We start from the raw sequence: 27,625 nt of genomic DNA, 5'->3' as shown, positions 1-27,625 counted from the left end.
CCATCACTTCATGGGAAATAGATGGGGAAACAGTGGAAACAGTGTCAGACTTTTTTGGGCTCCAAAATCACTGCAGATAGTGACTGCAGCCATGAAATTAAAAGACGCTTACTCCTTGGAAAAAAAGTTATGACCAACCTAGATAGCATATTGAAAAGCAGAGACATTACTTTGCCAACAAAGGTCCGTCTAGTCAAGGCTATGGTTTTTCCAGTGGTCATGTATGGATGTGCGAGTTGGACTGTGAAGAAGGCTGAGCGCCGAAGAATTGATGCTTTTGAACTGTGGTGTTGGAGAAGACTCTTGAGAGTCCCTTGGACTGCAAAGAGATCCAACCAGTCCATTCTGAAGGAGATCAGCCCTGGGATTTCTTTGGAAGGAATGATGCTAAAGCTGAAACTCCAGTACTTTGGCCACCTCATGCGAGGAGTTGACTCATTGGAAAAGACTCTGATGCTGGGAGGGATTGGGGGCAGGAGGAGAAGGGGACGACAGAGGATGAGATGGCAGATGGCATCACTGACTCGACGGACGTGAGTCTGAGTGAACTCCGGGAGTTGGTGATGGACAGGGAAGCCTGGCGTGCTGCGATTCATGGGGTCACAAAGAGTCGGATACGACTGAGCGACTGAACTGAACTGAACTGAAAACTTATAAAAAGCATGTGTGCAGGGAGTCTGTCTTGCCCACCAGAGTGACATGATTAGGTTGGAGCCAACACTGTGCAGACAGCTTTCTAACAGCTCACTAATTTCAACTGCCGCCAAATAAAAAAAATACAGTCGGAATGTTTTTCTTCGTTATCTCTTCTACGCTCCTTTTGTGATTCCTCCGCGAGGCGAAACCATCTCGGAGAGAACTTTGTCCCTCGGCGCTCCCCGTAGGTTACTGAATTTTCATTGGTTGGGCGCGTTGTCGTCTTAGCTCAGTGAGGCCGAGTTTTCCGGAGGCGCGTGGGTTCGCAGTTCCAGTTTTGCTTGGTTCGTCCAACCCAGGTTGTTAACGCAGATGGCTCAGAAACCGCTGCGCCTGTAAGTGAACCTGAGTCCGAAGCCTGTGTGTCTCTGTGTGTGTCTCTGTGTGTTTGTTTCTGCTGCAGAGGGTTTTTCTAAAGACGTGAAGAAAGGAAAAGCCCGGGGTGGAAGCCCGGAGCCTGCTGGTGAGCTCCTATCGCGTCTTTGCCTGGCCACGGCAAGCAGGCCTCTTCTCCCGATTGTTTTCGCTTCTGAAGCGGGAGACTATTGTCTACAGTCGCAGAGAGAAGAGGAAGCTGTCAGAGTCAGGCCTTCATGTTAGGCCTTCCTGGCCTCTGATATATATCAATTTCCCCTTTGTTTCTCCTTGCAGTACATTTATTAGCCAAAAATCGTAGGCATGGGCCCACTGATGGGCCCTGGGCAGGGTTCGACTGAAGAGAGAGAGAGGGCCTTTGCCCTGGCGCGTTTTTTCAGGGGGGTGGTGAGGAGAAGCCTTCCATTCATCCATTCATTCAACAGCATTGATTGAACAGTTGCAGTGCGCCAGGCACTGGTGCTAGGCGTTGCACAGATGGAATTCCTGCTCTAATGGATCTTATAGTTTAGGGGAACAAATATTAATCAGGAAACCAGATAAATGTTAAATTATGGTCCTGGTAAATGTCAGGAGGAAAAGGTTCACGGTTCTGGGAGGATTTATATAGGATATTTGGATTAATGTGAGAAATCAAGGAAGTGAGGATTGAACTTTGATTAATAGTCTTTTTTTTTTTTTTTTGGTCTTTATTTCAAAAAAGTCACTGGAATGTTTACGAACACCTTGACATGATCAAATTTTCATTTTGGAAAGCGATTCTGGCTGCAGTGTGAAAAAAAAAATTGGAGCCAAAGTAGAAGACAGCTAAGACTAGGTAAATGAAGAAGAAAAGTGCAGGAATTCAAGGTCTGTTAAAGACAGGACATCAGCACAGCTTGGAGATATTTGGTTATGAGTGCAAAGAAGTCAGCATTGTCTGGATCCTAGATTTCTGTTTTTCTTCAGTAGGATTGGAAACCGTAGCAAAGGGCCCAGATGAGGACATGATGAGTTTTGAGGTATCTTATGATGTACAGACTGGACAATGGCTGTCCCCCAAACAGTGGTAATTCCATGTGACAACTGCTATGAAAGAGGAAGTGCAGGGTCCTGTGGGAGCACTAGGAACTGGTGATGGATAGGGACTGGAGGGCTTCCTAGAGGAGGTGGTGCTCCGAAGACAAATGAACATGCCAAATAATTTATTACAGAGTTTGCTCTGAAAAGCTATTTGGGTTTCTAAAGTTTTGAGAAGAGGACTTTCTGAGCTGGTCAGGAAGGCTTTAGAGATGTGCTCGGCCTTGAAAGATGGGAAATCTTTTAGATTCAAGATGGGTAGAGTGGGACTGTTAGGAGATGTCACCACCCCAAGGGAATGGCAGAGACAGAGAGAGTGATCAGATTGACAGTAGAGGAGGTTTCTGTTTTGGAACTTGGAGAAAGCATTGGGGAAAGAGATCAGAGACTTGTGAAAAGCTGTCATCTCTCTGGCTATGGAGTTGTCTTAATGTTTTTGAGGAAAGAACATTAAACTGTTGGCTTTATGTAGGATGGACAGGAAGAAGGGAAGGAATTAGAGGAAATGTAAGTATATTCCCTATGTTGTAGCCAATATCAGATTCATTATATTTCTCTCTATTTCTGCCTCTTCAGTAACTACAGGACTCTCAGTTGCTCTGCCTCATAATTGTCCTGAGGCAGAGAATATAAAGAAAATCCCTCTTCTTTATATTCCTTAACATGTCCTCAGCATAGTACTTGGCATACTGCACTTAGCAAAGCATATTGTAGGTGCTCAGTGTGTGTTGAATGGATGGCTGAAATCCTGTGCTAAGATAGTGGCAGTGGAAATGAAAGCTACAAGAGGTCACAAAAGATGCTTGTAAAAGGAATTGAAGAGACTAGATGACTGCATGGGGGATTTTTGCCTCTTGGTAATCAAATTGGCAGTAGCTGCTGCTGCTGCTACGTTGCTTCGGTCTTGTCCGACTCTGTGCGACCCCATAGACGGAAGCCCACTTGGCTCCTCTGTCCCTGGGATTCTCCAGGCAAGAACACTGGAGTGGATTGCCATTTCCTTCTCCAATGCATGAAAGTGAAAAGTCAAAGTGAAGTCACTCAGTCATGTCCGACTCTTAATGACCCCATGGACTGGAGCCCACCAGGCTCCTCCGTCCATGGGATTTTCCAGGCAAGAGCACTGGAGTGGGGTGCCATTGCCTTCTCCGATTGGCAGTAGATTTATGTACAAAACTTGGCAAGTGAGAAGAAACTGGTTCAATTTTGAAGGAAATGATAAGCTAAATTTTAGATATGGTGAAGATAACTGGTGAGACCTTCAGGTGGAGCCGCCCAGCAGTCACTAAGAGTTCACATGCCTTGAAGCTCTCAGGTAACCTCAGAGAGACTGGAACACAAATCTCCCTGATCCAGGAAGACTAGTATATGTACCAAACCTGGCAGGCCCATTTGTGTATCCTGAACTGCTTTAACATTTATATATTATTTGCAGCTTGGCATGTGGAGATGTCGAAGGAAAGTTTGATGCTTTATTCAATAGAGTTCGAGCGATTCAGAAGAAAAGTGGAAACTTTGATGTAAGATGTTTCTTTGTACTGCATTTAAAAATTTGATTGTTGTAATCAAACATATTAAAGTTTGGGCTTCTTTATACATTTCTGGAACACCTACTCTCTTGTTAGACTGAGTTTCTATTGTGAGCATAGAAATTTAGTAGCTGAAGAGTGGTATGGGAAAGGGGATGTGTTGACTGTACACTTTTTTATACTCTTGAATTTGAGTTTTGTTACTTTATTATTTTACACAAAACTGAAAACAGACTAGCAAAACCTCCCTTCAGTTCAGTTCAGTCACTCAGTAGTGTCCGAATCTTTGCGACCCCATGAACTGCAGCACGCCAGGCCTCCCTGTCCATCACCAACCCCCGGAGCCTACCCAAACTCATGTCCATTGAGCCGGTGATGCTATTCAACCATCTCATCCTCTGTCATCCCCTTCTCCTCCTGCCTTCAATCTTTCCCAGCGTGAGGGTCTTTTCAAATGAATCAGCTCTTCGCATCAAGTGGCCAAAGTATTGGAGTTTCAGCTTCAATGTCAGTCCTTCCAATGAACACCCAGGACTGATCTCCTTTAGGATGGACTGGTTGGATCTCCTTGCAGTCCAAGGGACTCTCAAGAGTCTCTTCTCCCACACCACAGTTCAAAAGCATCAATTCTTTGGCGCTCAGCTTTCTTTATAGTCCAACTCTCACATCCATACATGACTACTGGAAAAACCTCCCTTAGTGATTCTGATTACTGGGTACTGGAGTGGGTTGCCATTGCCTTCTCTGAAAATTTGGTTAGAGATAATTAAATAGGACAGTTAGCCATATAATGTTACTGTCAATTAATTATATACTATTTGATAGTTTTTAAAAAAATCTCATATCTGTTTAAAAAACTCATTTTAGCTGCTGTTGTGTGTAGGAAATTTCTTTGGCTCCACTCCAGATGCTGAATGGGAAGAATATAAAACTGGCGTCAAGAAAGGTATGAACTTATTTTTCTTTTTAATATTTTATTTATTTGGCTGTGCCAAGTTTTAGTTGCAGTGTGTGGGATCTAGTTCCCCAACCAGGCAATGAACCCAGGCCCTCTGCTTTGGGAGTGTGGAGTCTTGGCTACCGGACCACCAGGGAAGTCCCCAGAACTTATTTTTAACATGATTTCTAACAAAGTTTTAAGGCTCCCTGGTTCTTGCCAAGTTGTTTTTTACATATTAGTGATTTAAAAGTTTGCCTTTGAGTTTTGCATTGATCTGGGAAGAATGTCTATGCATCTGAATGTTCAGTTTTTTAATTTGGTTGGATTTAGTTCCAGGAAAAGAATTCTCTTCTCAGTAGGAAGGAATTGAATAATGCAACTGTATGTGTTCTTCCCTTTTTTTCAGTTTTGATGTTTTTTTATGAAGCTCTTTTGGGTCTGCTTTCCTATCTGTACATTTATCATTCCTTCTAAGATGTGATAAGCCTAATGATACCATTTAATAATCAAGCCACAAGGTTGGCTATAGGATGTCCTCTGTGGTGAGCATGTTCCATGTGGAGGATTGCAGGCTCTACCTTCACTATGAATGTTTTTCCTATGGGGACGCAGTTCTCAGGTCCCCAAGCAGATCTGCTAACTAGCTAGTGTCATGTCTGTTTCTCTTACTAGCTCCTATTCAGACATATGTGCTGGGTGCCAATAACCAGGAAACAGTGAAATATTTCCAAGATGTTGATGGGTGTGAATTAGCTGAAAACATTACTTATCTGGGTAAGTGGATATTTTGTATGTTTGTAATGAACATAATGTGTCCCAGGAATTAGTCTTCCAGGAAATTTGTGGCTGGATTCATCTGCCATTACTGCCTGAGAGAATGGGGATCAGGGGCTTCTTTTCTAAAGTCAGTGTCCATATGTTTAAGACTATGTCGTTTTTCCTCTGTTGTCTCTGGTGTCTCACACCTCTCCCCAATCTCCTTGTACTCCCACAACCCAATATATACTGTTTCAGCCAACTAGAGGAGTAAACTGTTTGACTATAATGTTTGCAGTACCTAAAGTATAAATTGTGTGTGTGTGTGTGTTTTTTTTAACTCCGTGTGTGTCTCTCACCGTGTAACATTGCTAGGTACATACAGCTTATTTGTTAATTAGACTCCTAATTCCTATAGCTCTAGGTTTCACTGAGGTTTTAAAAAACTCAAGTTTTTAATGCTGGTCCTTGGGTTTTTCACTACTTTCTTGTCCTTTTTCCAATTCAAGGTCCACTCTTCAATTCCAGGTTAAAGTTGTTCCTCTGCAACCCCCTGAAACTCTTATAGTGGGTCCTTTCAGTGTCTGGCTGTTTTTTTGTTTTGTTTTTAAAAAAAAAAAAACAAAAAAAAAACACTGTCAAATTTTGTTTTTCTTCTTCCCCTGCTCCCCTCCTTCTACCACTACTGCTTCTTGCATCATTCAACTAAGTTTTTTCTAAAATGGCTCAACCACTCTTCACATTTCCTCTCTCTCGGTCTCTCTTTTCTTTAGAAAGCTTCCACATTTCCTTTGCTATAAATGCTCCTTTATAGTTTTTTTTTTAATTAGTATGTGTGTTCTTTATTACTTCGTTATTCTTGTTAGTCAGTATATGTGTTCCATAATGAGTCAGTATGTGGAAAGAGCCATGTGAGATTCAGTAGATGAAAGGGAGGTGAAAGCTGATGGAACAAGGTTCTGGAGGCAACACAAAGGAAGAGAATCAAGGGCACAAGCCAGGAATAAATTGAGAAGATGGCAGAGTCTCTTAACTTTTCCTAAATAATTGCTCTTTCCTAATGTGTTCCTTCATTTGGAAGTATCTGCCTTCATAAAGTGTACATCTGTTCTAGACTAGAGCTTACTCAAACCTGCAATTATTTTTTTTCTTCTCAGTGCCACTCCAGGTGTCTAGATTTCTTTTAGTCCCTATGGAGTCTCTAGAAGGCAGAAAGCCTTTTTCTTAATCAGTGCTTCCAAAGTTTTTTCAGTTGTGAGGCACCTAGAGCAGTCAGACTGTGGGATCCAGCAGCTTCCTCATAAAGACAGCTCTTGTGTACTGAACAGGAATACTGTTGTAGCCATCCACCGTTGAGACCTGGCAGCCAGAAGTGGGCTTTAAGAGAGTTGGGACATGAAAGAGATTCATCACCAGCGTGACATTTCCTTCTGCAGTTTGACTAAAACTTTTCCATTTTTCTTTGAACCTAGGTCGTAAAGGTGTCTTCACTGGAAGTTCAGGACTACAGATTGTGTACCTCAGTGGGACAGAGTCCTTAAATGAGCCTGTCCCAGGTTACAGTTTCAGTCCCAAGGATGTGTCTTCCCTAAGGACAATGCTGTGTTCAACACCCCAGTTTAAGGGTGTTGATATCTTGCTCACATCCCCGTGGCCCAAGTATGTGGGGAACTTTGGGAATTCTTCTGTGAGTAGTGTTTGTTCAGTTGGAATTTCTAAAAGCAAACTGCAGTGGCTTAATTTGAGCTTTTTTTTTTTTTTTTTTTTGCTCTTTGAGTGTTTCAGTTCTTAGTTCCTTTCAGTAGAAACCTTGTGTGAATTTTTTTGGGATACTTAAAGCCTATTGGCTGATGAAAACAAGTTGATCTTGTGAAAACACAGTTCACCAATGAAATTGCTGAAGTCTTAATTATAAATGAAAGTTTTTTAAGAATTGTAGTCTCTGCCTCAAGTATCCTTTCTTAGCCTTCTTAAGATGTTTTGAGGAGTCACTAATATTCAGTGAAATATTCGTAGGTAGTGGCAGCTCTGCAGTTTTATTTATCCCTTTCCATTCCAGATTATATATTTTTGGCTATTAAAATATTTTAAAAGATGGAATCATTATGGAAGTGAAGATAGCAATCTAAAGTTGGGACACAGTATGTTGAAAACTTAGTACTTCTTTGATGGGAAAGCTTTAATGTTGGAATGTATTGGACTGTGTTGTTGGATTTGATCTAAATATATTATTTATAAGAAGAAGATGTACACCAGGTTGGTGAGTGATGGCTATCATGGGGAGCTACTCTGGTGGAAAATAAGCCTAAGGAAGCCCTTGAAAGATTGTCTGTGAGGGCAGAAAGCATCCACTGAGCTTCAGTGAAGGAAAATGTAAAGAGTAGGGAAAAAATATCAGTTCCTAGATGCAGAGTTATCAGTGATGATCCAGAAAAGGGCCTTGTAGACTACTCTGTCAGCTTCAGCACAATATGTCTGTGACCAAAAAGGCCAACAAAATACCAGGCATTGTCAGGATATTGAATGTAGAAGGGCCACGCTCTTCCCCTTCCAAACACCCATGGTTATTCTGCCACTAGAACATAAGAGGCAGTAGATTCAGAGAAAGACTACTAAAGTGATGATGGGAGGAAGACAAGTGATACTCTATAAGGAAGAATGAAAAGGGGTACTAAAAAAAAGTTTATAATTTTTGATTAAAGTTGACTTTGGTGAAAATGAATAATCACATATTTTTAGGGGGAAAAACACCAGTCCCTAAGATACTAGCCTCAAGGCCAATTCCCTGCCCTTCAGCAGACAGCTGAAGGAGGCAAGCATAAGACAAAAGGAAAGTGTTGCTTTACTTAGTGGAAAATTAACTCTGATAATGTCTCTCTTACCAGTTCATACTTTTCTCTTAGATCTTCATTCTAAGAGAAAGTATGAACTGGTTTATGGGTGAGAGGTCACATAATTTGTTGTTAATGGAAGCTCTGGGAATAAGCCTAAATTTTGACAGACTGAACCAGGGGCATGATTGTGCCCTTCTGCAAGCCATGCTTTCCTTGACTTAAGCAAAATAGAGGGTTGTATGCTTATATGATGAAGTCCCTGAATGTTCTATGGCAAATATTCTGTGGATCCTAGGGGCCCTGAAAGCTAGCTTTTGATTTTAATCTTCTGTAGTGATTGTTACTTTCTGCATTATCAGAACTACAGGAGCACAGCAAAGCGAATTATAGACACACAGTCTGTGGGCTCCAGAGAGAAAATAAATACTTACCTTCCCAAATGAGATTTTAATAAATCTTGTTTTGGGTGTTTGTATGGAGGAGTAACCTTCCTCCTTAACTTCTGGCTATTGTTCTTATTTCTGCATTTGTAATTAGCCCATTTCCCCTTATGTGTTTGAGTTTCTCTGATTGCCATAGAGTGGAATTCATGATGCAAATTCTACTGCCACATTGTAGCCACATAAAAATTTCAAAGACATTTCAAAGTGTCTTGTTATATCTCTGCATTTCATGATAACTCGTAGATCTGTTAATGATGACTAAATTTCTGTTTACTAGGGAGAAGTGGATACCAAAAAATGTGGCTCTGCTTTGATCTCCAGTCTTGCCACAGGCTTGAAACCAAGATATCATTTTGCTTCTTTGGAAAAGACCTATTATGAGAGGCTTCCATATCGGTGAGTAGCATTCCATTCTTTTTGGTTTTTTGAAGAATTTGCTTGGATTTTCTCTGTAAACTTCTCCCTTGTTATTTCAGCCATATTACATCTTGGTTTCTTTTAGTTTCTCAGGCATGAAATAAGTGACTCTCAAACCATTCCACTTCTCTGAGTTTGGTTTCCTAATCTGAAATACAAAGGATTTGCCAGTACAGAGCCCCTTGTAGGCTTAAGTGTCTGACATCACAGTGCTGTTTAATCATCATAGCTTGATGTATAGCAAGTCCTGTTTTGATCAGGTTAAACAGTGGTCCTTGTATAGTCTTAAACTCAGGGTAATTACATAAGAAACATTTCAAGTTAGGAATCAAAAACTTGTATCAATTTTTTTTCTTCTTTTTTTCAGTATAGGTTGGAGGTGGAGTTTTTAAAGCATATATTGCAGAAAAAATAAAACCAGTGTTTTATAAGTTATAGAGTTAAGTAAAATTTATTGTGAATGATTGTCACTGTAAAGGGCGTGGATAATCCCTAAACAATTTGTACTTTTTTTTTTTATTCAAAAGCAATATATGTGTTGAAAGTTCAAAAAATATAGGTGAGCAAAAGAAGAATATAACCTGCTCTTTCCCTATAAATCCCACAGCCTAAGGTATAAACATAGATATTACAGATTTTTGTTTTATATCTCCATATATGCCATCTGGAAAAACCTCTTCTTCTCTGAAACCATACACTAAAAAAGGTTATTGGAACAAGCCACTCAAAGGCAGCTCAACCTTTAAGGATGCAAATATATATTTCTCTGAAGAACATAAACCAGTGGCCAATAGCTGCGTGAAAAGATGCTCTCACATCATTAGCCATTAGGGTATTCTATTATATTATTACACAAAAGAAGAGAGAATAGTATAATGAACCCTCCTGAACCCATAACCTACATTAGCAATTATTAACGTTTTGCCAGTTGCCCAGCTCTTTTAAAATCAGAGTTTTTTGTGCTTTTCAGATTCGTGATCTCATTTTTTCCTAACGGCAGCCCTGGGAAGTAGGCATGATTATTCTACTGAATGGATGGGTAACATCTGAGATATTACTGGTGGTGATGTAGTGATGGACTTAGGCCTGTGCTCTTTTCATGGACCCTTGGAGTCTACATATCTCATAATTGCAGATCAAAAGTAAAGTTTGTTGTTGGGAATTCATTGGCAGTCTAGTGGTTAGGCCTCAGTGCTTTCATTGCTGGGTTGGCTCCCTAGTCAGGGAAGTAAGAATGAGCAAGCCTCGAGCCATGGCCAAAAAAAGGTAAAGTTTGTTGATAACCTATTATCTTTCAAATATATTACAGAAATCACATTGTTCTACAGGAAAATGCACAGCATGCCACCAGGTTTATAGCTCTGGCAAATGTTGGAAATCCAGAAAAGAAAAAGGTAAATGTTGAGTGTTTGGTGATTGGTTAGTATTCATTGTCTGCCTGATAAATGTTCCTCTTGCCCAGTTTAGGATTCAGATCTTCTCTTCTTCCCAACTGTAATGTCCCAGTACTTGAGCGACTTTACTCTTTGTAATAATATGGTAATGAAAGGTCAGTTTCCTTGGGTCCTTTGTAGGAGATTTTAGGGAAGGGTTTGGGAGAATAGGCCCAGTGGAACAAAGGCATATTTTCAAATGAGTTATGTTCCTTTCTTCCCACATCCATGTGGTTGTTTCCATGGGTATTTTTCAAGGGTTTGACTAAGCTCTCCTTGGCTTTGGGCAGTCTTAGTGATACCTGGAATCTGGCTTTATACGAGAAAACTGTGCAAGTTAATGAAAGAGAATATACCAGAAAAGTATATATATTGGTTTTCTCACTTCCTTGAGAGCATTTCTGATTCTTTAAGGCCAAAAGCCAGGATATTGTGGATTGGGACAGCTAAAGATTAGAACAGTAAGTCAAGTGGGAAAACAGATAAATTATCTGAAGATTTTCTCACTTTAATAGGCCATGAACAGTGTACATGCAAAAGATAAGCAAATACCTGTTTTGTTTTTTCCATAATAGCTCAAACTTTGGGGCCCAGGGCATTCTTAGCAAGTTTTGATTTGTAATTTCTTTTTTATTAACAACTTATCTGCCTTTCCTCCCTTCTTCCTTTCTTCCTTTTTTTAAACTGCCCTTTTAAGACTGAGTATCACTTACAGTATTTTTAGTCTGTTGTTTTACTTTTAGGGACCTGTTAGCCTTAGCCCTAAGCAACGCATACTTCACTCAAGAATATGCACATTTTGAAATCTGCAAGTATTATTAAATTATCTCAAAATTTTGTTCCAGTTTATACCCCCACCGGCAGTGTATGAGACTGTTTTCTGTCTACATTCTCAATGGGTAGTGTCAAGTTTTTATTGACATTTTTGCCATCCTGACAGAAGAAGGTTGTGTGTCAGTGTTAATCGGTTGTATTTCCCTGATCAGTAGTGAGGTTAAGCATCTATTCATATCTCACATAAAGTTTTCAATATTTGTGCTGTCCGTCCAAGATTCTAGATATTTATATATTTAGTTCCTTGCTACTAATCCCTAAGAAAATTTATCTGCATAAATAGCAGAAATTGTATAAAATCAAAGGAAAACACTAAGTTGTTTTTCATTGGAAAAAAACAAGGGCAGTACAGTGACTATTGACAAAGTACACAAATGTCAGGGAATGTTTAACAGGATTCCTATGTGCTGTTTCTCATAAATCCCCTGTTCCTTATCAGTTTCTGTTGCCAGAAACAGGTGGAAGGGCACACCGCTCCCAGGACTGAGGACATAGGATGAGACAGGCTTGAATCTCCTTCCGTAAACATTCTCCTTATGACAAAACTGCTTAGTCTCGATCCTCTTTCTTGAGATATGGATTGTCTCCTGACCTTGTGACCATTATTCATCCCTTGTTCCCTTGGAACAGATTGCTGTACATTTGGTTTTCTGATCTTTATCATTGTCGAAAGAAATTTCTTGTACAACAGCCTATATATACTCACCAAAAGATCATTAAAGCACCTTTGCTCCATCAGAGCTTGGGTCCCCGTGTCTGTCTTTCTTTCTCTCTCTCTCCCTCCTTCCCTCCGGCTCTCTCTTTCACTTTTTTATCATCCACTCCGGACCACCAGGTTCCAGTCCTTTAAAGGACTACAACACGTAAAGATAAAGGACTGAGAGACAAAAGCAATTTGTCTTCAAGGGTTATGGAGCAAATCACTCTAGGCCTTGTAGTGCTAGTTGTTTTGTGTAAGGGCTGGGCTTTGATTAGTTGCTTGTTACTTTATCAGCCCTTGGTTAGCTCTTGCGAAGATCACCAAAATGGCATTGTTACGGATTCTCTGAACTACAGATAGGCTGGTTGCTGCTCTTTAGTTTTACTCAGTTTCTGAAGATTTTTGTGGAATTTTACATCCAGGAGGTTGGTTATATTTGCATAAATAAATATATTTGCATAAATGCAAATAATAATATTCTTTTTCCAAAGTATCTTTATGCATTCAGTATTGTTCCTATGAAACTAATGGATGCAGCAGAACTGGTAAAACAGCCACCAGATGTCACTGAAAACCCGTACAGAAAATCTGGGAAGGAAGCATCCACAGGAAAGCAAACGCCTGCCCCTGAGGTGGGTTATGATTGAGAGGTGACATTTTCTGGGCATGATTACCCATTATAGGTGTCTTTTCCCTGGTTATAGTTTAGTTCATAAGGCAAGTTTAATCCCTAGAACCTTAATCTCTTTTTTTTCTCCTTTGGGAAATTGTGGTGGTGATTAGAAAGCCTTAGTAGATTTCCAGTAGGATCAATGTGTGTGTGTACATTTAATTGTAGTTTGGGGTTAACCGTTTTATATTTTAAGTCTTTCATTGTCTAAAGTTGGTTCGAATATTGGGGTTACACATATAAAGTCTTTCCTGTCTAAAGTTAATTCCCTGTTCCTAACTTTTCAGGCAAGGATCCAAGTGCTTGGTAGCAATGTAATTTGTTATTTTATAATGAGTGGTAGGTCAGGAAGCAACAGTTAGAACTGGTCATGGAACAACAAACTGGTTCCAAATCAGGAAAGGAGTATGTCAAGGCTGTATGTTGTCACCCTGCTTATTTAACTTATATGCAGAGTACATCATGAGAAACACTGGGCTGGATGAAGCATAAGCCAGAATCAAGATTGCCAGGAGAAATATCAATAACCTCAGATATGCAGATGACACCACCCTTATGGCAGAAAGTGAAGAGGAACTAAAAAGCCTCTTGATGAAAGTGAAAGAGGAGAGTGAAGAAGTTGGCTTAAAGCTCAACATTCAGAAAACAAAGATCATGGCATCCGGTCCCATCACTTCATGGGAAATAGATGGGGAAACAGTGGAAACAGTGTCAGACTTTATTTTTTTGGGCTCCAAAATCACTGCAGATGGTGACTGCAGCCATGAAATTAAAAGATGCTTGCCCCTTGGAAGAAAAGTTATGACCAACCTAGACAGCATATTAAAAGCAGAGACACTTCTTTGTTAACAGAGGTCCGTTTAGTCAAAACTATGGTTTTTCCAGTAGTCATGCCATGTATGGATGTGAGAGTTAGACCATAGAGAAGGCTGAGTACAGAAGAATTGATGCTTTTGAACTGGTGTTGGAGAAGACTCTTGAGAGTCTTTTGGACAGCAAGGAGATCAACCAGTCCATCCTAAAGGAAATCAGTCCTGAATATTCATTGGAAGGACTGATGCTGAAGCTGAAACTCCAATACTTTGGCCACCTGATGCGAAGAACTGACGCATTTGAAAACACCCCGATGCTGGGAAAGATTGAAGGCAGGAGGAGAAGGGGACAACAGAGGATGAGATGGTTAGATGGCATCACCAACTCAATGAACATGAGTTTGAGTAAACTCTGGGAGTTGGTGATGGACAGGGAGGCCTGGCGTGCTGCAGTCCATGGGGTCGCAAACAGTCGGACACGACTGAGCAACTGGAACTGAATTGAACTGAATGAGTGGTAGTAGGTCAATAAGATTTACTCTGAAGAGATTTCTTAAATAGACTTTTCTGAAATTCATTTTCCCTTCACTCAAGCAAGGAATGTCAAGTTCCCTTACTAGTATGAATGGTCTGCTTTCTTAGACTTTCTTAATGAGCAGCCTTTTATTTTTTTAAATTAAAACTCAGTTAAAGTCGTTTGATCTGTGAAATTGTAAGACTACTACAGCCCTACTGAGAGAGGGAAAGGGGTTTGGGTGGGATCATGCTATTGTGTTTTAGGCAAGAATTACTGTATAACTTACATTTTAATTTGCTTTTCCAAAGGGATGAATTTGGTAGCTTAGTTATATAAGTGTTGAGAGGTGTGACTGAGTCCAGGCATCAGGACTGGGAAACTATTTTGCTTCTCTAGATTAGGCAGAAAGGGCTGGGAGGAAGGTAGCAATGTTCCCTTGTGTGTGATGGTTGGCTACTTGCTTAAAGGTTAGTTTAATAACATTTACTCTTCTGTTGGCTGTTCTAGGAAGAATCAGCCTGCCAGTTTTTCTTTGATTTAAATGAAAAGCAGGGAAGGAAGCGTTCATCTACAGGCAGAGACAGCAAGTCTTCTCCTCACCCAAAGCAGCCTCGCAAACCTCGTAAGTACCTTGGCTCCAGAGGTCTCTTCGGTGGGCAATAATGGTTATTTTGGGTCTTGTTTGGGAAGCAGCATTGCTCAAAGGGCCTCTTCTGGCAGAAGATCAATAATAAAAACAAAAGGATGCAAAGATGGCCTGACTTTGACACTGTCTGAGGCTATTTTTGTAAGAACTATGGAAAAAGTTCCTTTCCTTCATGTCTGTAAAACAGAAGGTTAAGAGCCTACAAAACCAGTGCAGGTTTATAAAATAATAATCAAAATGTTAGCAAAGATAGCTGTTAATACATTGAGATCTTCTTTTCCACCCGCTTGTTTCAAAGATGAAGAAGTTGACTTTGTAACTCCTGGCGTCATGTGACTAGCTGGTGGCATGACTGGAACTAGAAATGGGGCTCCAGACACCCAGTTGAATGTTCTCTTATTGCAGTCAATTGCCAGTTACATGCTATGGCTATCACTTGTAGATCACCTACCTTTGGACTGGTTACAAATTCAGAACATCTGTAGACATTTAGTTTCATTGATAATGGCGATGGGGGCGGGGGTCATAGTGGGAGCACAGCAGACCCACTGTGGCAGTAGCGTGTACATACAGTGTTTGCCTGACACAAAGATCAGACAAGGCTGCGTTCTTTTGGTGGTTATATGCTGTAGTGCTTGGACCATGGTAACACTTGTCTTTCTTCCACGTGAAGCTCAGCCTCCAGGACCCTGCTGGTTTTGCCTTGCCAGCCCTGAAGTGGAAAAGCATTTGGTGGTCAACATTGGCACACATGTGAGTTACTTCCATGAACCTCTTGCAGAGAGGAAGACACCTGTTTCTTTTCTGTTGACTTTATAGAGTCATGGTTTACATATAAAATTTACCTACTTTAAGTGTGCAATTCAGTGACTTTTAGTAAGCTTACTGATTGTACAACCATCACATAATACAGTTTTAGAACATGTTCATCACTTCAGTAAGAGTCCTCATGCCCATTTCCAGTTAATCCCCACACCCACCCTCAGTTCCAGGAAACCACTCGTCTACTTTGCCCGTCTGGATATTTCATATAAATGGAATTGTACATCTTTGCGTCTGGCTCCTTTTACTTAGCATAATATTCTTCTTATTCATGTTGTAGCCTGTATCAGTTTTCTATTCCTCCTTGTCAAATGGTATTCCATTGTATGGATAAACTACATTTTTTCTATTTATTCACTAAGTGGACATTTGAGTTGTTTCCCCGTTATGGCTATTAGTGAACATTTGCATACATGTCTTTGTGTGAACATATGTTTTTTCTCTTGAATAGCCCTAACCTAAGAAGTGGAGTTGTTTGTAATTTTATGTTTACCTTTTTAAGAAACTGCCAAACTATTTTTCAAAATAGCTGCACCATCTTGTTTTCCCACCAGCAATATATGAGGGTTCTTGTTTTTCTACATCCTCCCCAACATTTGATATTGTCTATCTTGACCGTGGCAACTATAGCAGTTCTCTCGTGGTTTAGTAGAATCAGTTTCACAAGATTCCTCCTTCTTTCCCTCCTCTCTGACAAACAGGTATGGCTTTCCTAGGGTGATGCTTTTATGAAATTCTTGAACTTTATATGTTTTTATTCCATACTATTTGGGGATGATGATTTGCTTTTTTGAATTACCATTTGAAACAATGATTTTTTTTGTCCCTGAAAAGGAGTCCTCTGTTGCCTATACACTCATATTTGGCTAAAAATGTTAATATTCTTTTTTTGTATCTTCAGATTTTAAAACTTGAGTTTATTAATTTTATCTATAGTAACTATGTAGTGTTGGGAACTGATTTACACTAATTATAAAAGACTAAAGTGATAAGTTCTCAGCTTTGCCTAGTAGTAGAGCATATAGCTTCCTAATGACAGGAAGACTCACATCCACATTTCTGGTCTGGGTATCTGGGAACCCAAGATGATAATTATAAGATTGCTGGGTAAGCAATCAGACTGTGACAACTGGATGATCTTGAGAAGGATTTTATTCAGGCTATGAAAAGTTCTGATGGAATACATGTATCTCACTGTAAAGTCATCCTATTTCAGACTTCCCCAAATGCTTTTCCTTGGGCACGACTTGCTTAGATATTATATTAATACCCATTTTTGACCCTCATTCTTCTGGGATCCATACAGACCATTATCCTTCTTTTTCATTCACTTAGAGTGAAAAGAAGCTTAATTTTCAGAGTTACAGTTGCACCCTAGTCACCCATACTAGAAATGGCTATTTTCCAAGGCTCCTGAGGATAATATATACAGATCATTTCGTAGTGTGTGATGCTTTTGTAGGCAGATACTTTATTCCATTTTTCATTGATTTATTCTGATTTTGTTTCCTGGGGATGACCTTTTTTTCCTCAGCTTATCCTGATAATGAGGGCCTTTTACTGGGGTATGAGCCTAGGGGAATTTCAAGGAAAACTCTTTGCTTCTTATCTTGACCTGAAGTTAGAGGGGCAAAAAGCATATCAGATTTTGATTGTGGACAGATAGGAGGTCACATGATGATTTTGGCTTACCTACCAATTGGTACTTACCTACCAAAGCTACTTGATTGGTAGCTTACCTACCAATCAAGTTTACCCTTACCTGCACTGTCCTTTGTTGGTAGAAATCTCTTACAAATGTCTGGTCACCTGTGGGTATCTGGCTGAGGACTTGGAGTCCCGTCTCTGCAACCACTCCTTTTGATCCCCTTGGCTTTTTTCTTTTTTCCCCTGGCTTTTCTCTGTCATTGCCATGCCTTCCCAGAGAAGGAAATGGCAACCCACTCCAGTATTCTTGCCTAGAGAATCCTGTGGACGGAGGAGCCTGGTGGGCTGCTGTCCATAGAGTCGCACAGAGTCAGACATGACTGAAGTGATTTCACATGCATGCGTGCCTTGGAGAAGGAAATGGCAACCCACTACAGTATTCTTGCCTGGAGAATCCCAGGGACAGAGGAGCCTGGTGGGCTGCCGTCTATGGGGTTGCACAGAGTCGGACACAACTGAAGCGACTTAGCAGCAGCAGCAGCAGCCACACCTTCTTCAAGGGGTATGCATAGAGGTATGCTAATGACCCATAGGTTTAAGTTGGTAAAAACAGTTGCAGGCTGCTACGAGTCCAGAATAAGTACTGCAAAATCCATGCATTTATGGGAGAAATACTCATTCAGGTCCTACTTACATAGATAAAATTAGAGATGAATTCAAGTACAGCACAGATTAGAAGTTGAGAGTTTGAAAAGTAGGGAGGAGACTGGGCAAGTTTGAAACGTCACAAAAACTAGAAGGTACTGCCTTAGGGGTGCTGTTTAGTCTAGACTAGAAGCCTTCAGTAGCTTCAAGGCACATCACAATATAAAAAACGGAGTAGCTTCAAGGCACATCACAATATAAAAAACGGCCATTTATGGCAGCAACCCTCTGACATAAAGGCTAGAAAATGTAATTTTCTAGAGTGACCTTTTAAAACAAACACAATCACATTGGTTACTATACTTTTTTTTTTTTTTTTTACTGTTTTAGTGCTTATGAGGGTTTGATGAACTTTAGTCATCTGGAATATTAACTCTGTAGATGTGTTCAGTCCTCTCTGCCAAGGAGATCAAGGATGATAATGCTTTAGTTTGTTGCTGTTACCTATCTTGTCTTTCTGTTGGGCTTTCTCAGTGTAGATGAAAAATAAATGACTCTTTCCTTCAGTCTTAACTTTGAAGGCACCACACTAAAAGTGTACTTCGGATTGTTTTTCTAAAGCTCTGGTACCTTCATTTGCCTGGCCCTTTCTCTGCTCTCTTCCCTTCAAAGTATGTCTGAGTGGCAGAGCAGTCTTGTGTGTTTGGGTTTTGACAGAAATATTTTTAGTTGCTGTTTAGCTGTCCACAGCCATTGCTGGGAACCCTCGTTTTCTTTGGATGTACCTGAGTTTGAAGTTTCTTCTTCTTCCTTCTCCATTAGGTTATGTTTGCTTTCATTTTGTAAAGGTCAGTCAGCAGCTTAAGGCTGTAGGGACATTGGTGATGATGATGATAATCATATCATCTTAGCCTTTTTCGTGAACCCAGGAAGTATATTTAGGGGTGGAATTAGGTGTCACTGTAGGGGAAGTAGTTCATTTGAAATCAGAAGTGGTTCTTTGAAATCAGAAGTGGTATCTTCCTGTGGCTGAGTGATAGTCACTGCAAAATTGTTAAATTGTTTCAAGTTTGGAGCCTGGGAGGAAAAACCAAGTTTGTTGTTCTAGTCTCCTTCAGCTCTGGTGTGTTTGTAGCCAAAAGCCAGGCTGTGTGCTGCTCATTTTTCCCCAGTTCATTTGATAGTTGCATAGAAATTTGTTGGATCTAACCTCATTCTTTAGCAGGTACTTGACAACAATGTTGTCATAACCTCTAAAATCAGATTTTTTTTTTAGGAGAAGTTCTGCCGGTAGCCTCTGGCGCACTTGCCCCACACCCTTGCAGCTCACGCTTAGTAGAGGCTTTTCTCCAAAGAATCACACATGCAGGACTGAAGTCTCACTTCTGTGTGCTTCCTCTTCAGTGCTACCTTGCCCTGGCCAAAGGAGGCTTATCTGATGACCATGTCCTCATTCTGCCCATTGGACACTACCAGTCAGTGGTGGAGCTTTCAGCAGAGGTGGTAGAAGAGGTGGAGAAGTACAAGGCTACATTGAGGAGGTTCTTTAGGAGTCGAGGCAAACGCTGTGTTCTATTTGAGAGGAATTATAAAAGCCATCACCTGCAGCTACAGGTATGTGATCTCTGTCCAAGAGCTTGGAAGGGCCTAGATATTGATAAATATTTAAATAATGTTAATTTTTTTGAAGTATAGTTGACTTACAATATTGTATTAGTTTCAGATGTACAGCAAAGTGATTCAGTTCTTGTATATATATATAAAATATTATTTTCTATTTATAGGTTATTACAAGATATTGAATATAATTCCCTCTACTAAGTTCACCTATTTATGCTGCTGCAAATGGCAACAGTTCATTATTTTTCATATTCCATTGTGTGTATATACAACATTTTCTTAAGGCAGTCGTCTGTTGATGGACACTTGGGTTGTACTGTAAATTGGTGCAGCCGTTATGGAAAACAGTATAGAGGTTTCTCAAAAAACTAAAGATAGATCCTATGATCCAGCAGTCTCAGTCCTGGGTATATATCCAGAAAAGACGAAAACCCTTAATTCAAAAAGATGCATGCACCCCAGTTTTCATAGCAGCACTATTACAACAGCTAAAACATAGAAACAATCCAAGTGCCTATCAACAAATGTTAATTTTAATAAATATTTAAGTGTTTGATTCTAATATAAGATTAAGTATTTGAATAGTTGACTTAATACTTTAAAAAATTCAGTATGAACTTTCATATTAATATTTAAATACTATTCATCTAGAAGGTTATAGTTTCTGGTGTAACTCCAGGGCGCTCCAGGGAAGTGCATAGTCAGCACAACTGAATAGCACAGGTGGTAAGTGCCTGCCGAGAAAAGAAATGGATAGTTCAGGGAGGTCCCAGGAAAGATGTGGGCTTGACAGGTAAGAGTTGGGGAAGAGAGTGGCTATTTTGTGTGAAGCTTAGCATGAGAGACAGTTCACAGGTAGGAAGCAGTCTCAGGTCTTGCCCGGGGCTACCAGCTCAGAAATTCAGAGACTGTTATGGGTAATTTGATTGTCATTGTGGTGGTTTTCTTTCTGGCACATTTGTTAAGTTTTCAAATGGGCCTGACTCTGCCACATATATTATATAGGAGCTGGAAAAGGCTTGATGACAAAGAGATCTCTTTCTAGCCTTTTCTGCATCAGAGATGGCCTCCCACATGTGAAAGGCTGTCTCATAAGTTTAAGTCCTTATAGACAGGATGACATAGACCTGTCTGGCCTGAGGAAAATGTCTGCTGAGGGGTGTTCCTCCACCCCTGTGATGGATTTGTTATATCTTAGAGACTGTGCGGGAGGCACAACCTCCCTGAGACCTGCACAAAGAATTTTTCCTGTCTCCACCTCCCCCCCCCCCCCCCCCCCCCAGGTTATTCCTGTGCCGCTCAGCAGCTGTGCTACTGATGACATTAAAGACGCCTTCATCACTCAGGCACAGGAGCAGCAGATAGAGCTCCTGGAAATCCCAGAGCACTCAGACATCAAGCAGGTAAAACAGGAGAGGAAGGTGATATTCCAGGACAAGTATTGGGTTTCTAGCCTATAGAACCTGAGGTACTCAGAGGCATTCAACAAATGTTAAATAGGCAGGTGACAATTTGGTACTCGAGCATGGGGTATTGATTAAACTAGAGATGAAGGTTATATTATAGCAGTTCCTTAGTGCTTTCCTGGGAAGGGCAAGAAATCAGAAATTTCCTAAGGGAGGAACTTAGGAAGGTAGATGCCACTGGGAGGATCGTTGTAATATCTGCCAGTGTCTTTTTAAACTTTTGTTGTATTAAAGTTCTTGTACTTCTAAATTCTTTGCCAAATTAAAGCTCTTAAGAGATGGGCTGGGATTTTCAGTGTTTAAAGTACTATTACATGTCCTCATATGACTCTGTTTACTGTAGATTGCACAGCCAGGAGCAGCATATTTTTATGTTGAACTTGACACAGGAGAGAAACTTTTCCACAGAATTAAAAAGAATTTTCCTTTGCAGTTTGGAAGGTTTGTATATTTTTCTTACTTTAAATGTGTTTGACCTACTCTGGATAAAGTAGTGGGCTGCATGACGAGTTAAATAAAAAGCCAAACAAGAAATAGTCCTTGCCCTTAGGAACAAATAATCTTAGGGCAAGTCAGATACTTAACGTATATGACAGTAATGTAATGTAGAATGTGGAAAGTACCATAAAAAATTTTGAGGAACAATGTACTTTAGAAATCCAGAGAAGGGAGAGCCATTTCTGCTTGATGGAAGGCATCATGAAAGGGCTGAAGTTGAGCCTGAGAGAGAGATTTAGAGGGTAAACCTGGTGCCTGGGCATTCTAGCTGAAATGCTACTATGAACATGCGCTCTGTGCCAGGCACTGTGCCAAGAACTTTCCATGCATTGCCTCATTTAATCTTCTAAACTCTGTGTGGTAGGTACTGTCATCCCAGTTTACCAGTCTGGAGAATGAGACTCTGGAGGAGTGCCCAGTAGAACTTTCCATGAGGATAGACATATTCTATAAATCTACACTGTCCTACACAGTAATCCCCAGCCCCATTACTGGTGATTACCGAGCACTTGAAATGTGGCTAATGTGACTGAGAAACTCAATTTTTAATTTCATTTAATTAATTATGATTAAATTTATTAGGCTACTGCCTTCATTGGGGTTCCCAGGTGACTCAGTGGTAAAGAATCTGCCTATGCAGGAGTTGCAGGAGACGTGGGTTTGATCCCCTGGAGGAGGAAAAGGCAACCCACTCCAGTATTCTTCCCTGGGAAATCCCATGGACGTAAGAGTCTGGTGGACTACAGTCCGTGAGGTTGCAAAGAGTTGGACATGACCGAGCATGCTGGTGGCTTTAGTAGTGGACAGTGTGTGGCTCTAGAGTGGTGAGGTAGCTTGTCCATGGTCACAGTGACCTGGCCTGCTGGACCCCAAAATTGAGGTCTTAACTCAGTACTCTGAAGTGTCCTAAAGATTTGGATGAGGCTTCATTTCTGTTCCTCACATCATGGAGAACATGACTGTACAACTGTACAGGGAGTGGTATAAATTAGGCAGAGACTGAAGGCAGGAGTTTGCTGGTAAGAAGAGATTATGGAGGGTAGTTGGAAAAATGTGCAGGACAGATTATCTGGTGCTGGTGTCTGTGTTATGCAGTGGTTTTTTTTCCCTAGTTAGAACTGAGCTTTGAATCAACTTTGAACCATTTTGGGGCCAATTTGGAAAGCCTCTAAGAGACTGCCACCAGTAGATAAGTCTAGTAAATGTAGTTGTCTACATTTTCAAAGAAGATAATAAATGAGAAAAAATGTATTAGGAGCTTCAGACATCTGATATTATCTTTTGTGTTGTTGATTCAGCAGCAGACACAGGTTTAGATACTGAGGGCACACGCATGTAAGCTTATAAAGGAGAGATTCTTTGAATGATTTTATGCTCTTGATATTTGGTTGTATTTTCAACACTGAGTATTTTTCAAAGTAGTAAATTACAGGTGATAGTGAAAGTGTTAGTCACTCAGTCATGTTCGACTCTTGGCCACCCTATGGACTGTAGCCTGCCAGGTTCCTCTGTCTATGGGATTTTCCAGGCAAGAATATTGGAGTGGGTTGCCGTTTCCTTCTCCAGGGGATCTTCGCAACCCAGGGATCAAACCTGCGTCTCCTGTATCTCTTGCATTAGCAGGCAGATTTGTTACCATCTGAACCACCAGGGAACATAGCATTTTATAATTAACAAAATACTTGAGAAGACATCTTTTTTTTCCTGCTGTACAAGAAGGATGGGTCTATCTTTATTCTACAGATGAAGAGGTAGGCTCATAGTTTGCCCAGAGAATAAGAACTTGAGCTTAGGTCCTTTGACTTTTAGAAGATTCTGTGATTTGTTTTTAGCCTTTCTATTTGCTGTAGCTTCAAAGTGGAAAATGAACCAAACAAATGTACAAATAGGGTTATTTCTAATATATCAAAATAAGTAAAAATAGAAAGCAGTGGCATTTAGAAGATAGCTTGTGTGAGAGGTGATTTTGTTGACATTGAGCATGCGGTATTGTGCCTGTATAGACTTGAGGGCACTAAAAAAAGGCAGAAAGTCAGATCGGGGTATGATACTAGGTGCCTGACTTTTCACCGTGCCCTCAGCCCATTAATGGCCTGAGATAACGAAACTAGAGTTTAAGGCAGGATGTAATTACAACTAGTTTGGTGCTTTGATTGTGTTATCTTCATACATTAGAAAACCCTTATTTTGCATGTCATAGGCGAGGAAATCAAGACACAGAGATGAAGTAATCTGTTCTTAGACAGCAAACGGCAGAGCTAGGAATGGAATCCAGTCTCGTCTCTTTCTGATTGCAGGGCCTGCCCTCTTTCTACTATGTCATGTTGATTCTCTAGGTAGCAGTAACGTAGTTCCAGGTTGTTCAGAGGAGTAAATGGAATTTGAGGAGTTAGAGAAGAGCTAAGACCTGGGCTGGTCAGTTTAAAACAGATGTGATTTTGATAGATAGAATGGCAGAGATAGCCCTCAGGGAAGAGAACATGGTGTGAGCAAAGTTAGAGGAATTTGCATGCCTTTTTTGGGTGATGCTGAGCAGAGGTCTCTGGCTGGAGAGGAATCGAAAGTTTTGGGCTGATAGTGTCCATTTTGACTTCTTTGTTCTCTTTTTGCAGGGAGGTCCTGGCTAGTGAAGCTATCCTTAATATTCCTGACAAGTCTGACTGGAGGAAGTGTCAGATGAGTAAGGAAGAGGAGGAGACTCTAGCTCGCCGCTTCCGGAAAGACTTTGAGCCCTTTGACTTCACCGTGGATGATGACTGAGTAAAGGGAAAAAGCACTTGATGAACTTCACAGGGTATAATAGCAGCCTGCTTTTTAGGAAACAACAGTCTCCCATGGGGACTGTTTCCCTGCCTCTTTTTGTGTATTCCCATGGAACCTGCCTGTAGCAAGAGGCCTAAGATTGAATATTTTTTTGGAAAAGTCATATTTTAGGATGAAGATCTTATGTTAAAAGCATATCTGTCATCCAGTTCCAAGTAGAGCTTATGTTTGTCAACATTTTCAAAAATATTTAAACTTATAAAATCCAAATGCTTTTTCATGGTTGGGAAGTGTCTTGTGTTCATGTTACCTGTAACTATCGAAATGAAGTAGTGTGTGTGTGTATATAGTAGGAGGGGCCAGGGCTTTAGGCCCAGCTGTTATCCCAGGATCTCACAGGTGGCTTCTTACTGAGCAATCCAGGATGGAGAAGGGACCCAAGGCCTTAGCCATTTTTCCCTTATAGAATTCATCTTACTGATAGAAAAGAGCTCATTCAGTCCTTCAGCAAATACTTAACTCCTCTGTACTAGACATTTTTCTAGACTCCAGGAGTATAGCCATGTCCCAACATGATTTCCTGTTGTCCCATAGTTTACAGTCTAATTGGGAAGAGAAGGGGCAAGATTTTTAAAAAGATGAGTTCTCCTTTACCGAGAAGTGAGCTTTAGTTACTGTTTGATAGTTACAAATTCAAGGCGCTCTGGATTGCTGATAGGGTTTGGGGGCTCATCGGGATATAGGCCACAGGTGAGGTTAAGAGAATGGATGAAAGTAGGATGAATACAGTTGTAAGCCGAAGAAGACTACCTGAGAAATATCAGTATTTAAGGAGTGCCTGGAAATCGAGTCATCCAAGAAGTACATGGAAAAAGAGCAGAGAGAGAGTGATCACAAGAGAATGTCTTATCTTAGAAGCCAAAGAAAAATAACTGCTCCTATACACTGGGCACTTACGGCCAAGACACTCTTACTTAATCCTCATAAGATAGCTATGAGGTAGGTATTATTACCTCTGTTTTACACATGAAAAAACAAGCTGGCAAGCTTCAAGATGATAGAGCCTGAAGGTAACCAGCCAGGATTTTTTTTTTTTTAGTTCAGAAAAACCTCAAAAAGTGAACTATGGGAAACAACCCAGTTCCTGCAAAGATGGCCACTTAAGGGTCTTCAGCATCCCTTTGTAGCTCTTCCAAGTAAGAATTAGGGATTTGGGCCCTACCTATGCCTATCAGATACACTCCAGAGCCAGATGCTGCCCACTTAGCAAATGAGGACTTCATTCTGTTTGAACAGTCTGCCACAATCTGTGTAGTCTGCCCAGCTAGAAGGGACATGCTTTTGGTGGAACTGTGTGCCACCTTCAAGACTGATGCTCCAGCTCCATGGCTAGCAAGCATATATGGGAATCAGAATTTTGGATACTACACACAGATTACTGGTGAACTACTGTACAACATGGTTTGTATCTTACAGTGTTCAACATCCTGGCTGCAATATTCAGGGATCTGGGGGACAACAGACATTTGCTATAACAATGTCCATTCAGTGCTTTCAAAAAGCAACACTACTGTGGTGCACCTACTGTATCCACCTTAGAAGTATCAACATGCTACATCTTTAGTGGCAGTCATGTCACAAAATGTTAGCTGAATTCTAAGTTCACAACCCAGGCTGCTCAAATGATGGTCCAAGTGCACATAATCTCAAAGGAGGGTCAAATGACCAGGCTTAAGGGAACTCTCACTTAGAGAATTTGATTCCATGCTGATAAACCTTGGAGTGACTGATGAGATCAACTTACATGAAGCGTACAACACTTAAAGCGAGAATGGGGAGTTGGCACCCCTATTCTAAGGCAGTCTGCCACTCGGACGCACTTAATTACTGTTGCACCAATAGCTATCGGAAGCTTGCCTCTGCAGCTCTGCCTTGCGTGTCGGAAACAACCCCACAATGAGGAACTACAGTGCTGGCAAACCCACAACTGGAGGTACGCCTGACAGCAAGCTCCGTGAGGCTTTTAGGGAAAAGCTCCCGAAGTCAGGCGGAGCATTCTTTACTCCGGAACAGCGTCACATCCTTGAGTTGTTTGGGGTTATAGGGGAGATCCTAGAACAGGTGCATACGAAGTCACTGAAGAGAAGAAAAGAAAAATGAACTATGAAGCCTAATGCATCAGCGGACCTGTTAGCGCAGAATTCTTTCTAGTTCTTATTTCGCAATATTTAAATCCTCGGTGGCCTTTACCAGTGGCAGCTCAGCGGGTGGTGGGGCTGGAGGAAAGGTCTGAAATAAGGTGAAGCGTAGACAGGGGTGGGGACAACCTTAAGTTTAGAAAAGACGAATACGGCAAAGACTGATTTGGAAAGTGATTTTAAGGGAATGGTTTGGAGAGCTTATATTTTTGAAGATTTGGAAAACACATGTGGGTTTTCTCAGCTACGAAGATGCCTAGGGAACTTTTTGAAAGAGGGGATTGAAAGTACCCACCCTCGTCCCTACCGTTTCGCCGGCGGGGCTCGGGGCGGGCTTTTTCGCTGCCGCAGTTACCGGAAATGACGCTTGCTTCTCGCGAGAAAAAAGACGCGCGAGCCTCTGCGGCCCGGAACCGGCCTCGAAACAGTGGCGGAGCCTCAGGCCGCTAGCCCTCCCGCCCCATGGAGCGGCCCCCGGGGCTGCGGCCGGGCGCGGGCGGGCCCTGGGAGATGCGGGAGCGGCTGGGCACCGGCGGCTTCGGGAACGTCTGCCTGTATCAACATCGGGTGAGGCGGGGCGCGCAAGGGAGCGGCGGTGGGTGTTTGTCAGGGCGCCTGTGGGACACAGTGCCTGTCAGTACGTGAGAGATTGTCGGTGGGGCAGTGTCGTGGGCCAGTGAGCCTCAGTATGTGTGTGAGAGAGAGAGAGAGAGAGAAAGGACAGAGCACCGATTGTACTTGTGAGCCTGGGATTGAGTCCGAGGTTTATCTGAGTTCTGGGCAGTGTGTGAGAGAGAGCTATTAGGGAGAACTTTTGTTATGACTGTCAAGATGTGTTTACCGAGCGTGCTGGCACGTACGTGTCCCTCTGAATATACAGTCAGGGTGTGGGAGGTACACACATATCAGAGTGTGCACATATTGTGAGCACAAGTGGGTGAGAAGATGGGGCTGGGTCGGGGCTGCCTGTTGGAATGTGTGTGTTTTTTGTGTGTGCTTGCAGGCCTTGTGATGTCTGTAGGGCCTGGAGTAGACAAGGACGGTGTCGTAGTGGGTCCTCAGTCAAGCTTTTGGTTTCATTGGGTGTTGGGGCTTTGGAATTGGGGATGCTTTCTAAGTAGGGAACACCTGGTGAAAATGATCGTGGATTCACAAGGGGAGGAGATAGAGGGTGAGGTCCTCTAGCAGGTGAAGACAGTTAACATTAGACTCGGAAATTGTGCTTCGATTTAACTGAAAATATTTAACCATTGTAGCAGTATCTAACGATCATGTGTGAGCCAGTCTTTTCATATACCAATAAAG

General features: G+C 41.3%; 2 protein-coding genes and 1 non-coding gene across 12 annotated transcripts in view; all 3 read left to right on the top strand.

Moving 5' to 3' along the window:
• The first annotated feature begins 894 nt into the window (after window positions 1-894).
• On the top strand, window positions 895-24,407 carry CWF19L1 (CWF19 like cell cycle control factor 1). Of its 5 annotated transcripts, none has more exons than XM_055560590.1 (14): window positions 895-1,031; window positions 3,566-3,650; window positions 4,527-4,605; window positions 5,272-5,373; window positions 6,828-7,042; window positions 8,910-9,028; window positions 10,359-10,443; window positions 12,508-12,648; window positions 14,523-14,637; window positions 15,335-15,414; window positions 19,180-19,389; window positions 20,679-20,798; window positions 21,205-21,302; window positions 23,972-24,407. In XM_055560590.1, exons 1-14 carry the CDS (start codon window positions 1,009-1,011, stop codon window positions 24,117-24,119), a joined length of 1,620 nt encoding a protein of 539 aa, XP_055416565.1. In that variant the 5' UTR covers window positions 895-1,008; the 3' UTR covers window positions 24,120-24,407. The 5 variants fall into 5 exon arrangements, with proteins under 5 accessions (XP_055416565.1, XP_055416570.1, XP_055416566.1 ...); XM_055560591.1 differs by having other exon boundaries at window positions 980-1,031; window positions 4,543-4,605; XM_055560592.1 differs by lacking the exon at window positions 895-1,031 and adding an exon at window positions 1,053-1,159 and having other exon boundaries at window positions 4,543-4,605.
• Window positions 20,326-20,473, top strand: LOC129637167 (small nucleolar RNA SNORA12). Its single transcript, XR_008707375.1, has one exon. It is a non-coding gene; the product is annotated as a small nucleolar RNA SNORA12 (small nucleolar RNA).
• Window positions 24,408-26,710: 2,303 nt separating the features above from the next.
• CHUK (component of inhibitor of nuclear factor kappa B kinase complex) overlaps window positions 26,711-27,625 on the top strand; it is a 43,364-nt gene continuing 42,449 nt past the window's right edge. For 4 of the 6 annotated variants that reach the window (XR_008707157.1, XR_008707155.1, XR_008707158.1 and 1 more), the window contains exon 1: window positions 26,711-26,887. Coding sequence is in view for 2 of the 6 variants with exons in the window: in XM_055560589.1 (XP_055416564.1) it covers window positions 26,783-26,887 (105 nt within the window). In the remaining 4 variants the exon portion in view is untranslated. The remainder of the gene's footprint in view (window positions 26,888-27,625) is intronic. The other 2 variants (XM_055560589.1, XM_055560588.1) reach the window with 2 other exon arrangements.

This window comes from Bubalus kerabau, chromosome 22 (assembly GCF_029407905.1).
Source record: "Bubalus kerabau isolate K-KA32 ecotype Philippines breed swamp buffalo chromosome 22, PCC_UOA_SB_1v2, whole genome shotgun sequence".
Lineage (NCBI taxonomy): Eukaryota > Metazoa > Chordata > Mammalia > Artiodactyla > Bovidae > Bubalus > Bubalus kerabau.
This window is presented reverse-complemented; position numbering and strand designations above follow the sequence as displayed.